Source organism: Antechinus flavipes, chromosome 2 (assembly GCF_016432865.1).
Source record: "Antechinus flavipes isolate AdamAnt ecotype Samford, QLD, Australia chromosome 2, AdamAnt_v2, whole genome shotgun sequence".
Taxonomy (NCBI): Eukaryota; Metazoa; Chordata; class Mammalia; order Dasyuromorphia; family Dasyuridae; genus Antechinus; species Antechinus flavipes.
In genome coordinates, this window is record NC_067399.1 from 232599976 (window position 1) to 232612481 (window position 12506).

The window sequence follows — 12506 nt, forward strand, 5'->3', positions numbered from 1 at the left end:
CCTCCTCATCCCTTGAGAAGATATTATATATGTAAAGGATTATACATGTGAAGTTGTGCAAAACATGGTTCCTTATTAGCTATGTTGCAAAAGAAAATATATCCAAAAAAGCAAGAAAAATTAAGAAAGCAAAAAAGTATGCTTCAATCGGCATTCAGAGTTCATTATTAATACTTCCTTAAGTCTGAACAATCAACAAAACAATAAATCAACTCTGCTTTGTAGTATTGCTGATTTCCCAAGTGTGAAAACTCACACAGAAAATTTAAATATGGGTTGTAAGGAGATGAGACTAAAATTCATTTGACCAAGGGGTTTTCTGAATGTTCAGCCTTCTTCCTGCCTTGAGGTTGGAAAAGAGACAGCAAGAAAGCATATAGAAGTGACCAGTAAGTATTAGGGGCTGTGCCTGAGATCACCTTCCAGCAGATGGAGGCTTCCAAAGGGCACTCCAGGTCAAGAATGAGTCTGGATCCTGATCACTAAAATGAGGCTCTAGGCTGCTATCTTAGCTAGCTGCAGAACACCACATATCCAAGACACTTATCTAGGGAACCATATGCAACAGGGAAACACCGTCTCATCCTGCCCCCATTCCCTGATTTATACACATTCTGAGACTGAATTTAATCTGTATAATCCCAGATCCTCAGGGACTGGGTCACCGATTACATAGGGATAAAGAATCTATGGTCCAGGGAATGGAAATGACTTATCATAGCTTCCCTAGCTAATTAATGATAGAGCAAGGACTCCAGCACTAGTTTTAGGATGTCTACTTAGGTGATCTATTATGTAGCTCATTATTTCCCCTTTCTGCATTTCAGTTTCCAAATCCAAAATCACACAGGGATGATCACTCTGTCCTGATGCTCTCCTAGGGCTGTTGTGAGAAGCCAATAATATGGTTGAGGATGGAAAACCAGACAAGCATGTATAAATTACCAACTATCTGTAAGGCACTAGGAGAGTGCTTAGGGAAACTTTAGACATGGAGCATGGGCAAGGATTGATCATCCCTATCACCCTCTTTGTTCCCACATATTCTTTTTTAATGATTTATTGTTTTATTTCCTCCTGATTACATGCAAAAACAATCGTTAGCATTCCTTTAAAAAATCTGTAGTTTCAAATTCTCTCCCTCCCTCCCTTTTCCCCCTCTTTGAGATGGTAGGCAATTTGACATAGTTTATAAATGTGCTGTCATGCAAAACATATTTCCATATTAGTCATGTTGATTCCCTCATATTCTTTCCATTGGGGAGTGACTAAGTTTGGTTGTGGGAGAAAACAGAAGCTAAATTTCATTTGGCCAAGTTTCCTCCCTGCCTAGAAGCTAGAAAAGAGGCAGCAAGAAAGTATTTAGAACTAACCAAAAGGGTGCAGAGCTCTCCCTGGGCTCCCCTTCCAACAGACGGAGGCTCCCCAAAGGCCATCAGCCTAGGCCAAGAGTAAGCCCAGGCCTGGATCACTGGGGCTTTTTTATGTTTCCAATAATTTTTCTTTCCAATTAAAGTGAATCCCTCAAGTGCATTTCTTCTTGGTTTTTATTTTTTAGACTATTGATGTGTTTATAGTCTCTTTGATGAACCATTCCCTAGCTTTGGGAATTCTGTCTCTCTTCCATCCAGTTGCTGGGCAAACTCAGTGTTTTCTCCACTACACTGAGATCATTGACCCTCCATGGGGGAAAATGTTTCTCCTCCCTTATCCATCCCTCCAACCTCCCAGAAGACCTAGACCATCCCACTTCCCATCTTTATAGACTTCCTACCTTTCTTTTCCTCTTCCCCCTCCTAACCGATGGATGTTTACCTATGGATCCAGCCACCCTCAGTAGGTCCTTAAACATTTTAACTTTGAAAAGAAAAGATGCTGCTCAATAATAATGAGTACCTCACTTTTCTGTAATCCTTTACAATTTTACTTTTAAGATTTTCAGGACAAAAATGATGGTTATTTTACTCAGTATGTAGGGTTTGAGAGGGGAGAGTTTAAGGAAACTGGGCCCAGGGAGATTGTGACTTGTCCTAATGTATATGAGTAGTAAATAAGACTTGTTGACAGCTCTTTGGATGTTAAGTCCATGAATTTTTCTATTCTATTTCTTGTCTCCTATCACCTCCATTTTGATGCTTTTTCATCATCTGTTGATTGCCTTTAAAAGAGGTAGTGATGAGAGCTCTTAGGAGTATCCTCTAGGAATAGGCAAAGTGCAAGAGTCAAAAAAGAGAGATGGAATGGAGTTTAGAGGCCAATCCCCTACTTGTACAGATAAGGAAACTGAGACCAAGAGTGGCCAAAAGACCTGCCTAGCAAATAAATTGTAGAACTGGAACTAAAATCTTAATCCTTTGACTCTAGCACTTTCTCCACTGCACAGTACTTCTCTTTAATCTTTGGTCATAAATTAATTGTATAACAAATAGAGGTGAAGAATGTAGGGAGGAAAATTCTGGTCCCCAACCATTAGAGAAATGCAAGAATGGAATGGATTGCTTCATAAGGTAATGAGCTTCCAATTCCTGGAAATATGCCAGACCTTGGACAATAGTTTTAAAATGTTGTACTCAGAATTAAGTTATTCCTCAGTTGTTTGAAATCTGGCTCTGTGACCCTATTTAGGATTTTCTTGGCAAAGATATTGGAATGGCTTGTCCTTTTCTTCTGCAGTTCATTTTACAGATGAGGAAACTTGGGCAAACAGGATGAAGTGACTTGTCCAGGGTCCCATGAGGCCGTATTTGAACTTGTGAAGATGAGTCTTCCTGCCTCCAGACCCAGCACTCTGTGCACTATGGCACCAAGTAGTTGCCCAGAAGAAATGCACCACTTTAAATGTAGGCTATCCAGGGATGGCAAAAGACACAGACTATCATAACTCTGGACACTAGACTTCAGTTTCTATGGCCTTGGGTCCCATTTTTAGCAAGCAGGACTTGGGTAGCTTCCTAAAGGAAGTGTCCTGCAACTGAATATGGCATCAAAGGATATGGTTTTACTTCTAGTTCTGTTACAACCTATGTGAAATAAATCTAACCTCCACGGGACTCAGTTTCCTCACTGGAAAAATGAGGACATTGGACAAGATGGTTTTTAAAGTTCCTTCCAGTCCTAAAACTATAATCCTAATTCTTGGGTTCTGTCTGGGCCATCGGCGGTGAGGATGGAGTGTGAATGGGGAGCAGGGCTGGATAATCTCCCCCATTTGGAAACTAAGTTTTCTAGTGACCACACTAAGGATTACATTCTATCTTCTTGTTTTTTGTTGGTGTTTTGTTGTGGTGGCTTTTTTTTTATAAAGAGGACATATCTCAGACAATTAGAAACTAAACTTCTCTTTTCTGTGAAATAGAAATTCTTTGGAATTTCCTTTTCTCCCACTCTCAGGCATAAACTGAAAGTACAAATGGGATTTAAAAAGGTGGAGATAACTGGGTAAAATACGGTATTTAAATGGATCTATAATGGGATAGGCTCCCAAGCAGCCAGTATTCTGGGAACTAGCATATATTATTTTAATACTTAAGATTGTGTCCAACACTAGCACTCTCCATTCTGTGCTCCAGAGCCTTTCCTAGCTCTGACATTCTATATTCAAAGACCCCTCTCATCCCCGCAATCCTGCACCTTGTGGGTAGCCACATCCTCTTCCAAGGTGCTTCCAAATGAAAGGAGGGCATTGATTCCTTCTCCACAAGGCAACTATTGTCCATCCTGTGGCAGGCAGGGTAATGAACCCAGCATCATCCATCTTCATCTTAGTGGCTTCCAGAGTCAGGTTCCAAGAAACCCTAATGCAATTATTTATCGATCTGTTGTCCTCGCACATGCAGGAGACAGTGTTCAAAGGTTGAAGCATCAGGATAAATAAGAATATGAAATAGGAGTTTGGCCACATGATTGATAGATGGCAGGGAAAAGGTTGGCTATCATCCTTACAATTATTCTGTTTTGGAGGCATAGATCTCCAAAGCAGGATGAAGCTTCTAGATCTGTTCTTGGAGCGCTTCCCTCAATTTTTGTCTATTTTCAATACTTTCTATCTATTGTCCCCAGATCCCTCATGCCAAAGTGATTATCTCACCCCAAATGGGAAAGGGGAACAAATAGGAGTGTGGTTTGATATAGTGATTAGAGTAAAGAAAACCTAAGTCCTGATTCCACTACTTATTAGTTCTGAGCCTCATCTATCCAATGGGGCTGATTAGACCCGTACTACCATCTTTATGGGCCTACTGTCAAGTTCAAATAAGCTCCTGGTTTGTAAACTATAAAACACTATATAAATGTAGGTCTGTTATTACTATGTCACTTGAGACATGTTTCAAATGCTCTGAACTTTTAAGTATCATCTCATCTTTCAAATGGGTACAATGGTACTGTCTGCTATAATAGTGCTAGGAGATTTTAAACTATTATGAAGATTATATGAGATGGTTGTAAACTATAAAGCTTTTTTGTATATGTTAGAGATTCTCATCCTATTATTACAAAGTTATACTGTTAGAGGTAGAAAGAAAAAGCCATTTGGTCAACTTCTTCATTTTAGAGGTGGGGAAACTAAACCCCAGAGGGGAAAATGATTTGCGTGGCTATGTGGAGACTGGATCTTATATCATCAGAGCTCTCTCTACCACCTGGACCTTCAAATGGATGGCATCTGTTGGTTATGCAGGGGCAGGGTGGGTGTAGAATATATAAGAGGGTGCTCTTTTGTTATTACTGTCCCATTTTCTGCCTGCCTAATGGCCTGAGTCATCTGGGCCTTTTGGCTTCTCTTCCCCAGGGGAAGGGGGCTTTAGGCTCTGGTTTCCCATCAGTTCAAGCCTTTTAACATGGGCCAATTAAATCTAAGTGTGTGTGGGAAGTGAGAAGCAGCTGTTTGCTTTCTGGGAGAAAAGGTCTAGAGATACTCTAGTTCTAGTAGATTTGGTGTCAGGATGAAAAGGAGGGGGAGCTGTTTTCCTGTTACCATGGCAAACCATCCTGTGGAGGTCATTTGGAGGAGGGGTTAGTGACAGGAGGAAGAGAGGAAGTTGAATGAGTCTAAATCATCAGACAGATCAAACAGAACGAATTTGGGAGTGAAAGGAGCCAGAGAATTTTGATTCTGCATCCCCACTCTGCTCCTTGCGATGATGCTGAACCAATCATCTCCTCTTTCTGGGCTTCAGTTTTCTTAGTTATTGTTTCTTTCTTTGTCTTTGTACCCCAGCACAGTGCTTGGCACATAAACTCCACTTAATAAAAGCTTATCGAATAAATGAATGAAGGGCATTAGCTTAGATGATCTCTAAGGGCCATTTTGAAATCCCATGTATGTGTTTCTGGATAGTCTAAAATAATCAAACTAAGATGCTTCAAGTTCCCAAGCATTCACCTAATAACCTTCCACATCCACACACTGATGCATCTCCACCCAGTCTGACCATCCTTCCCACTCTTTCCTTTGATCAGGATGTAAGGTAACACACTCCATGTGGCTGAGTCCTAAGGTCCAACACCTCAGCAATCACATAGTTGCAAGGTATGAGCTTTGGAGTCAGAAAAACATGGGATCAAGTTCTGAGCAAGTTACTTTACCTTTTGAACCTCAGTTTTCTCTTCTTCAAAATGGGAAGACAATACTTTGCATTGCCTACCTCACCAGACTATTTTAGGAAAGCATTTTGTAAACTTAAAGCACCAAAGAAAAGTGAATTATGGGTATTATCATTATAATTACAAAGATATAATTATAGCATACAGAAGCCTTGATGCTTTCTTTTTGGCAATTGTCAAATCCCTCTTCCCAGTGACTTCACACAGCTTAGAGTCCCAGTGAGAAAATTAGGGAATAGTCCAAGTCAGGGCTAGAGACTACATCTGTTCAATTTCCACTTCTTTTTCTCTAGGTACTCTTCTTTTATCACAAAGCATTGGGGATTATTTTAGTAGGTCCCTATGAGCTAGGGATCATCAAGAGTTGTGGATTGGACGGGAATAGATTCTTTCTCCTAGAGAATTTAAAATTAATTCCTTACCCCATTGAATCACTTCAGAATTCTCCCTTGCCTCTGTGCCATCAGTGATTCCCATAAGCATAAAGAATGTCTTACCATACATAGAAATGCAGCTGTTCCTGAAGTGGAGGGCAACAGCTCAATTAAAAGAATAACCTACTATTATTTAAAATCCAAGAACAGAAGAATAAGCATAGCTTCTAGTCATGCAAAAAGCTCCATCCCTTTATCCTATAAAAATTTCATCTTTCCAAAATGTCTTCAGCATGCTCCTTCTCCAGATCAACAAGAAATTAGAACGCTCCTAAGGAGTTCTCCCTCACCCAGACAGCCTTATCTGGTTGAAAACATCTGGGCAAATTTAAGCAAGTAGAATGACTCCCCCCTCCCTCCATACTTAGGAGTTATAGAACTGATACTGGAAATCAAGAGTATCTATGGGAAGTAACTGGACTGAGGTGCTCATCCAGGTGAGATGATTAGTTGGCTTTGCCATAATGTCCTCCTCCCTACTCTTCAAACCATCCTCCATGGAAGTCTCTCTTCAATAATGTCTGAGCCAGTTATGGCAAACTCTGGCTGAAGATGGGAGAGTGATCTCCTTGAGCTCAAACAAATTCCTGGGGATTCTGACTTAACTATGATCTCCTCGGGGAAGAGGGGTCAGACAGAAAGAAGCAGGAGGCCCTTCCAGCCCTCTATATCTCTTTCAAAAAAGACAAGCACTGTGGTCTTGTGGAATCAGAGGACCAGAGTTCAGATCCTGGCTTTCTTTTTAACTTTCTGTGTAATCTTGTTCAAATTGCTCTCTTTCTGTCTCTGGATTCCCTCTCTTCACCTGTAAAACAAAGGGGTGCTATTCATCTGGATGATTTATAAGGGCCTTTGGGCTATAACAAGGGATGATATAAGATCAATCTATCATTTCCCCTCTCATCCCCAGCACAATTAAACATGCTCGTGTTATGCATTTGTTACAGAAATTCACCCCCCTCAGTTTAACTCATCCAGCCTATCTGAAATGGCATTGGAGGTGAGGTGGGGGGCTCTTGGTGCATTGGGGGTTCTGTTGCATAGCCTCAGAGACCCCAGGCCTCTATCTTATCTGCACAGTTAGCTCTCCTGCCTAGGCCCAGGGATGCTGTTGAACTGGTTGGCATTAGAGTCAGAGTTATTTCGGGAACAATCTTTCATGACACTGTAGTAGACAGGGGCCATATATTGGGATGAGGGCTCGGGCTGGGTTGTCCTGCACCTGCACAACTTCTGAAAGGCCGTTCGGAACTTCTGGGACATGAGGTTGTAGATGATCGGATTTACGGCGCTGTTTAGGTAGATGCAGATTCGACAGAAGAGGAGGAACCAGAGATTCAGATAGGGTGGGTTGAGGAAGGAGTTCACCACCACCAGAGTACGATACGGCATCCAGAGCAGGGCAAACAGAATTACCACCACAGCCAGCATCTTGGTGACCTGCCAGACAAGAAAAGGATAAGAAGTTGTGTTCAGGTTTGGCAGAGGAGTCAAGGCACTGAAGTTAGAATCAGGAGATCTGAGTTTACTAGCTATGATCCCCTTTTTACAACCTCTGAACCCACCATCTATAAAATCAGGACAATATGGAATCACATGTCAACTTTAAGGAGTGTGAGTAACAATGTTTATCTCAATGGTGACTAGGAAACTTCACTGGGTCATTCTGTCAACATTTCTCTGTCTTCAGAAATGGGCTGATCCTCTTTCATTTTACCCTCTCCCTAACCCTTCCCAAGTACCTGGATTCCCAGTTTATTAACCATGAAATGTAAAAATTTGGTAGCTTTGTGGGCATGGTTCCATACCTTTTACCTGATTCAATTCATCTCAACTCAACAAATGCTTATTAAGTCTTTCTTTAGAGTCTCCTAATTGGTCTCCCTACCTCACTTCTCTCCCCTTTTCAATCTGTCCTCCACCCATTTGCCAAAGTGATATTACTAAAATATAGGTCTGACCATGTCACTGCCATGCTCAATATAATCCTTTGGCTCACTATTACCTCTAAGAGAAAATACAAAGCCTGTTTGGCAACAAAAGTCTTGCACAATCTGGATTCAACATCCTCTCCCAGTTATTCTATATTAACTACATTCACAAACTCTACATTTCAGACAAACTGGATTTCTTACTTTTCCTCACACAACGCATTTCCTTTCTTTATGCTTTTATAAACGTTGTTCCTCATGCCAGAAATGCATTCCTTTTTTTCATCTTTTAAAAGAATCCCTAATTTCCTTCAAAATTCAGCTCAAGTGCCAGGTTTTACATAATGTTTTCATGATTTGTCCAAGTTTTAGTACCTTTACCTTTTCTTCAAGTTACCTTGTATTGATTTGGTTTAATTTTCATTCATTTACAGTCATGTACATGATATTTTGCTCGACAGACTATAAATTCCCTGAAGGCAGGTATTATTTCACTTTTTTGTATTTGTATTTGATACTATTTGTATCAACAGCTGGTGCTTAACAGATGCATTTTATTGAATTGGTTAAACAGATAATTTCTAAGGTTCCTCTTTAATTTGAAAGATTTATGAATCTGTAAGTGAGAAAATGAATTTATGAGCCTAATTCTTCTATGAGCCAATGAAGCTAAGTCTGTGGTTTCCCTCAAACTCACGTCTCACTCCAGGTTAATTCTCCTCCACCTGAAAACTCCCTAAGAGATTCTTTCTTTATGCTCTCTCCAGCACTGGATCTGCTCCCTTCACCCCATCCTGCAACTTCCATTTCACATTCTGCCCTGTAATCATGCTGAAGACATCTCTGCTGAGTTGGACAGCAACTCTGTAGAATAAGAGAATTTCTCCAGAGCTCTAACTAGCTTCATTGTTTATAAACAATCCAGGGGAGTGAAAGTGGGGGCTGCTTAGGCAGATTGGGTGAGTAAGCCCACCATTAGCACTTCAAACTTGCTAATTAGGCCAGCCTCTCAACCTCCCTCCCCTGACACCTACTTGGGAGTTCTAATAGCTGGTTTGGTCCTGGAAGGGCTGTTATTCTCATGTTTGGTGAATTGCTGGAAATTCAGGAAATATAGCCCAAAGGACAAGTTACCCCAGGTTATTTCCTTCCCTTTGGCTCTATGAGAAGCAGCCAGAATGGAACATCATCTCCAAAACCATTTGAGAAATTCCTGTGAATTCAAGCTGCTGGGTGCCTACCCTGGTGGAAACTTCCACCTTGTCTTCTTAGTCCTGCATGGTATGCACCATAGCATACTCAAATATAGTCAGGGTTCATGAGCAAGACTTGCCTTCTCTGAGCCCCAATTTCCTTATCCGTAAAATTAACTGGTTGGACTATGTTCTCTCCCACTTCCAAAATTATATGTTCAAAGATTCTTCCTACTTCTGATCTACTCAATGTTAAGGTTCATCCCGTAGTAATATTCTAAATTATAAATATAAGTGGGCAAGAAGGTTTTTTTTTTTTTTGCAAAGAAGATATATGCACCCAAACCCCACAATTATAAAGCTAACTATTATAGCTATTTGATAAATGTTTTTGTCTCAACAAAGGGAAAGTCTACAGATAAGAAAAAAGAAATCTATTGCAATATTTCAAGTCAGAGTTGATGGTAGCAAAGAAATGGAGAGGACACGGATTATAGAAACATCATAAGAGATCAGATTGATAAGGAATATGAGTGTGCTTTGACAAAATTTGAAGAGCCAAAATCTAGTGATTCGTAGCTGATTCATTTTTTATGGGAAAAAGCTCAAACGTCCCGATTTTTCTCACTACCTGAAAAAAACAGAGCAACTGTGAAGATTCCACAAAAGTGGCCCTTTAAGTTTCTAAAAATCAAAGTGGACTTCTCAGGGATCACAGAATTTTGAAAACTCGTGTTAATTCAGTGACCATCTAATCCAACACGTGCCTCCAAAGACTCCCGATTATAATACATGCATTTCGTGGTCATATAGCCTGTTTGAAGACTTCAAAGGTGGTAGGGAAACCCATCTCCTCTTTAGAAAGCCCATTCCACTTCTGCGACAGCTCCAATTGTTAGCAGGTTCTGATTTTTGTTTCCCCAAACTGGCCTCTCGAAATTTCCACCCGTTTTCTTAGTCTTGCTACAGTCAGACCTATCGGGTTCCCTAAACCTGACCCTAACCCTCCCAGCCAATTTTCCTAATACGCCTTTGAGGTTGTGTTCCGCTCGTATTCCTTGGTCCACTTTATACGGCGGGGAAAGGGGAAAAGGGAAAGATCAGGGTTCCCTTTTACCTGTTTCCTGGAGCTCAGGGCGCCCCTGTTCCCGCGACACGAAAAGCGAACCGACCCTTTGGAGTCGGAAGGGAGCTCTAGGGAACGGCCCTGGTGGATGGAATTGGCAGAGTCAGCGTCGGACGCGCGGGGCAGGGGACCTAGAAAGAGGATGCGCGCGATGAGCGTGTACAGCACAGTGGCCAGTCCCAGAGGCAGCGCATAGAACAGGGCGAAGTCTAGGAAGTAGACGGGCAGGTAGAGCTTGCGCGACACTCGGTAGCCGCACTGCACCCGCACGCCGTCGGCGAAGACCACCTCGCTCGTGTCCACCAGGAAGAGCCACATGACGCAATAGGCTGCTGTGCCCAGCCACACTAGGGCGATGATGCGTTTGGCCCGGGCCACTGTGCACAGGGACTGTGCGCGGATGGGGTGGCAGATGGCCAAATAGCGCTCCACCGTGAACGCTGTGAGCGAGCCTGTGGACGCGTTGATGCCCAGGTATTGCAGGTAGGTGATGCACAAGCAGCCCGCGTGGCCAAACACCCAGGAGGCCACAACGTCGGACAGATTGGGCAGCCCAGCCGCCAGAAGCACCAGGAGATCAGCGGCCGCCAGACTGACCAAGTAACAGTTAGTGGGAGTGACCATATGGCGACTCCGGGCCACCACTAGGACTACCATGGCATTGCCTGCGATGCCCACGCCGCAGATGAGCAGCACCAGCGCAATGGTCACCACCTGAACGGCCAGGGGAGTCCGAGGCATCAGGCCCAGGGTCCTACCAGAATCCGAGTCGTTACTCCAGAGACTGCTGACTTCCCATGTTCCGTTCTCCATGGTCGAACCACCTAGCCTTGGAGGAGACAGGAAGAAGCCAGTGAAGAATTGTCCACCTCTAGTCACTTCCCACCGCGGATTCAACTATTACCCTCTCCTCCTCCTTTCCCCATCCTCTGAGGAGGTTACTGTACTTAAAGAATCAATAAAATTCATCGTGAATAGGACACAGGTTCGAATCCTGCCTCAGACATTTACGAACTGTTTATGCCGGAGCAAGTTACTTAACCTCTCTAGATTTAGTTTCCGAATATGTAAAATTTGGTTGTTAGACTAGATAACGTCTAAAATCTCTCTCTAACTCTTCAATCCTATGAGATCTACTGAGAACCGTCTTCAGCTGCCGACCCCGCTAGAGTCCCTCCAGATTCAGTTGTTTCCGCCCGGGGCTTCAGGAGTATCACCCTGGCATAAATCCAGCTGTGGTTGCCCTTTGCACGAAACAGGCAGGACATTACCTTTCCTTTGGCTCCAAGCTCTTAGCGCATGCAAGCCGAGGGTCCTTTCGCCAACCAAGCTCCTCCTGCCCGGAGTTTGTAGGACCCGAGTTAAAATAATTAGACGCCCCTCCCTGCCTTCTTTCCCCTTCTACCTTCCCACCGCAGGACTTTCTCTGGGGTTGGACTTCACCCGAAGCAGGGTGCTGGAGCTAACGGTGGGCGCTGGGCTGCTGCCTCAGTCTTTGACCAGCTCCAACTCAACTCCGCCCCGCATAGCCTTGCGTGGGTCCGCCCTGCTGGGGTCCTAGCGCCTCCTTCAGCTTCCCCCAACCTTAGCCAGAGATGCTCAGAGCCCAGGGAAAGCCAGCGGAAGAAAAGGTTGATGGGCATTGTTTAACACACCAGCTAAGCACTCGGCGCTTTTCTCTGACCCTTTTTTCTTCGACAGCTACCAGGGTTTTTCTGCATCTCACCCGGTTCGTTCTATGAAACAAACCACCTTTTAGTGGCTTGGACTTGCATACATCCCAGCATCCTCCAAACTTGTCCTCTCGCAAATTGCTGTCTTCCGAACTAACCTGGAAGGGAAGTGCGTTATTATGATCCTCATTCTACAAAGGAGGAATCCAAGGTTTAGCGGAGTTAGTCGACAATGATCACATAGTGACTAAGGCAGAATTTGAACACATTTCTTCTAACTACAAATCTTATGGTCTTTTCTCTTACTGGAAGAAATTGTGCTTTTTTTGGCTTAACTTGGGGGTTTTCGGTCTCTCAGCATCTCTTCATTCTATCTCAAAGTCCTCACTCACACTTTCATTCCGTACCCCAGGGCTTACTGGGCTATGACCAGATAGAGAATGATGAGACAGTCAGGGGTATGCGGAGAAATGTTTTACAACCTGCTTGGGAGGGTGGGGGAAGGGGAAGGGAGGATTGTATGCACAACACACTTTTAAATTAAA

General features: G+C 43.1%; 1 protein-coding gene across 1 annotated transcript; it reads right to left on the reverse strand.

Moving 5' to 3' along the window:
- Positions 1 to 5713: 5713 nt before the first annotated feature.
- LOC127552451 (thyrotropin-releasing hormone receptor-like) lies at positions 5714 to 11107 on the reverse strand. Its single transcript, XM_051982965.1, has 2 exons — positions 10280 to 11107; positions 5714 to 7478 (listed from the first exon to the last, which is right to left on the reverse strand). The coding sequence occupies exons 1-2, from the start codon at positions 11099 to 11101 to the stop codon at positions 7119 to 7121; spliced, it is 1182 nt and encodes a 393-aa protein (XP_051838925.1). The 5' UTR covers positions 11102 to 11107; the 3' UTR covers positions 5714 to 7118.
- Positions 11108 to 12506: the final 1399 nt, after the last annotated feature.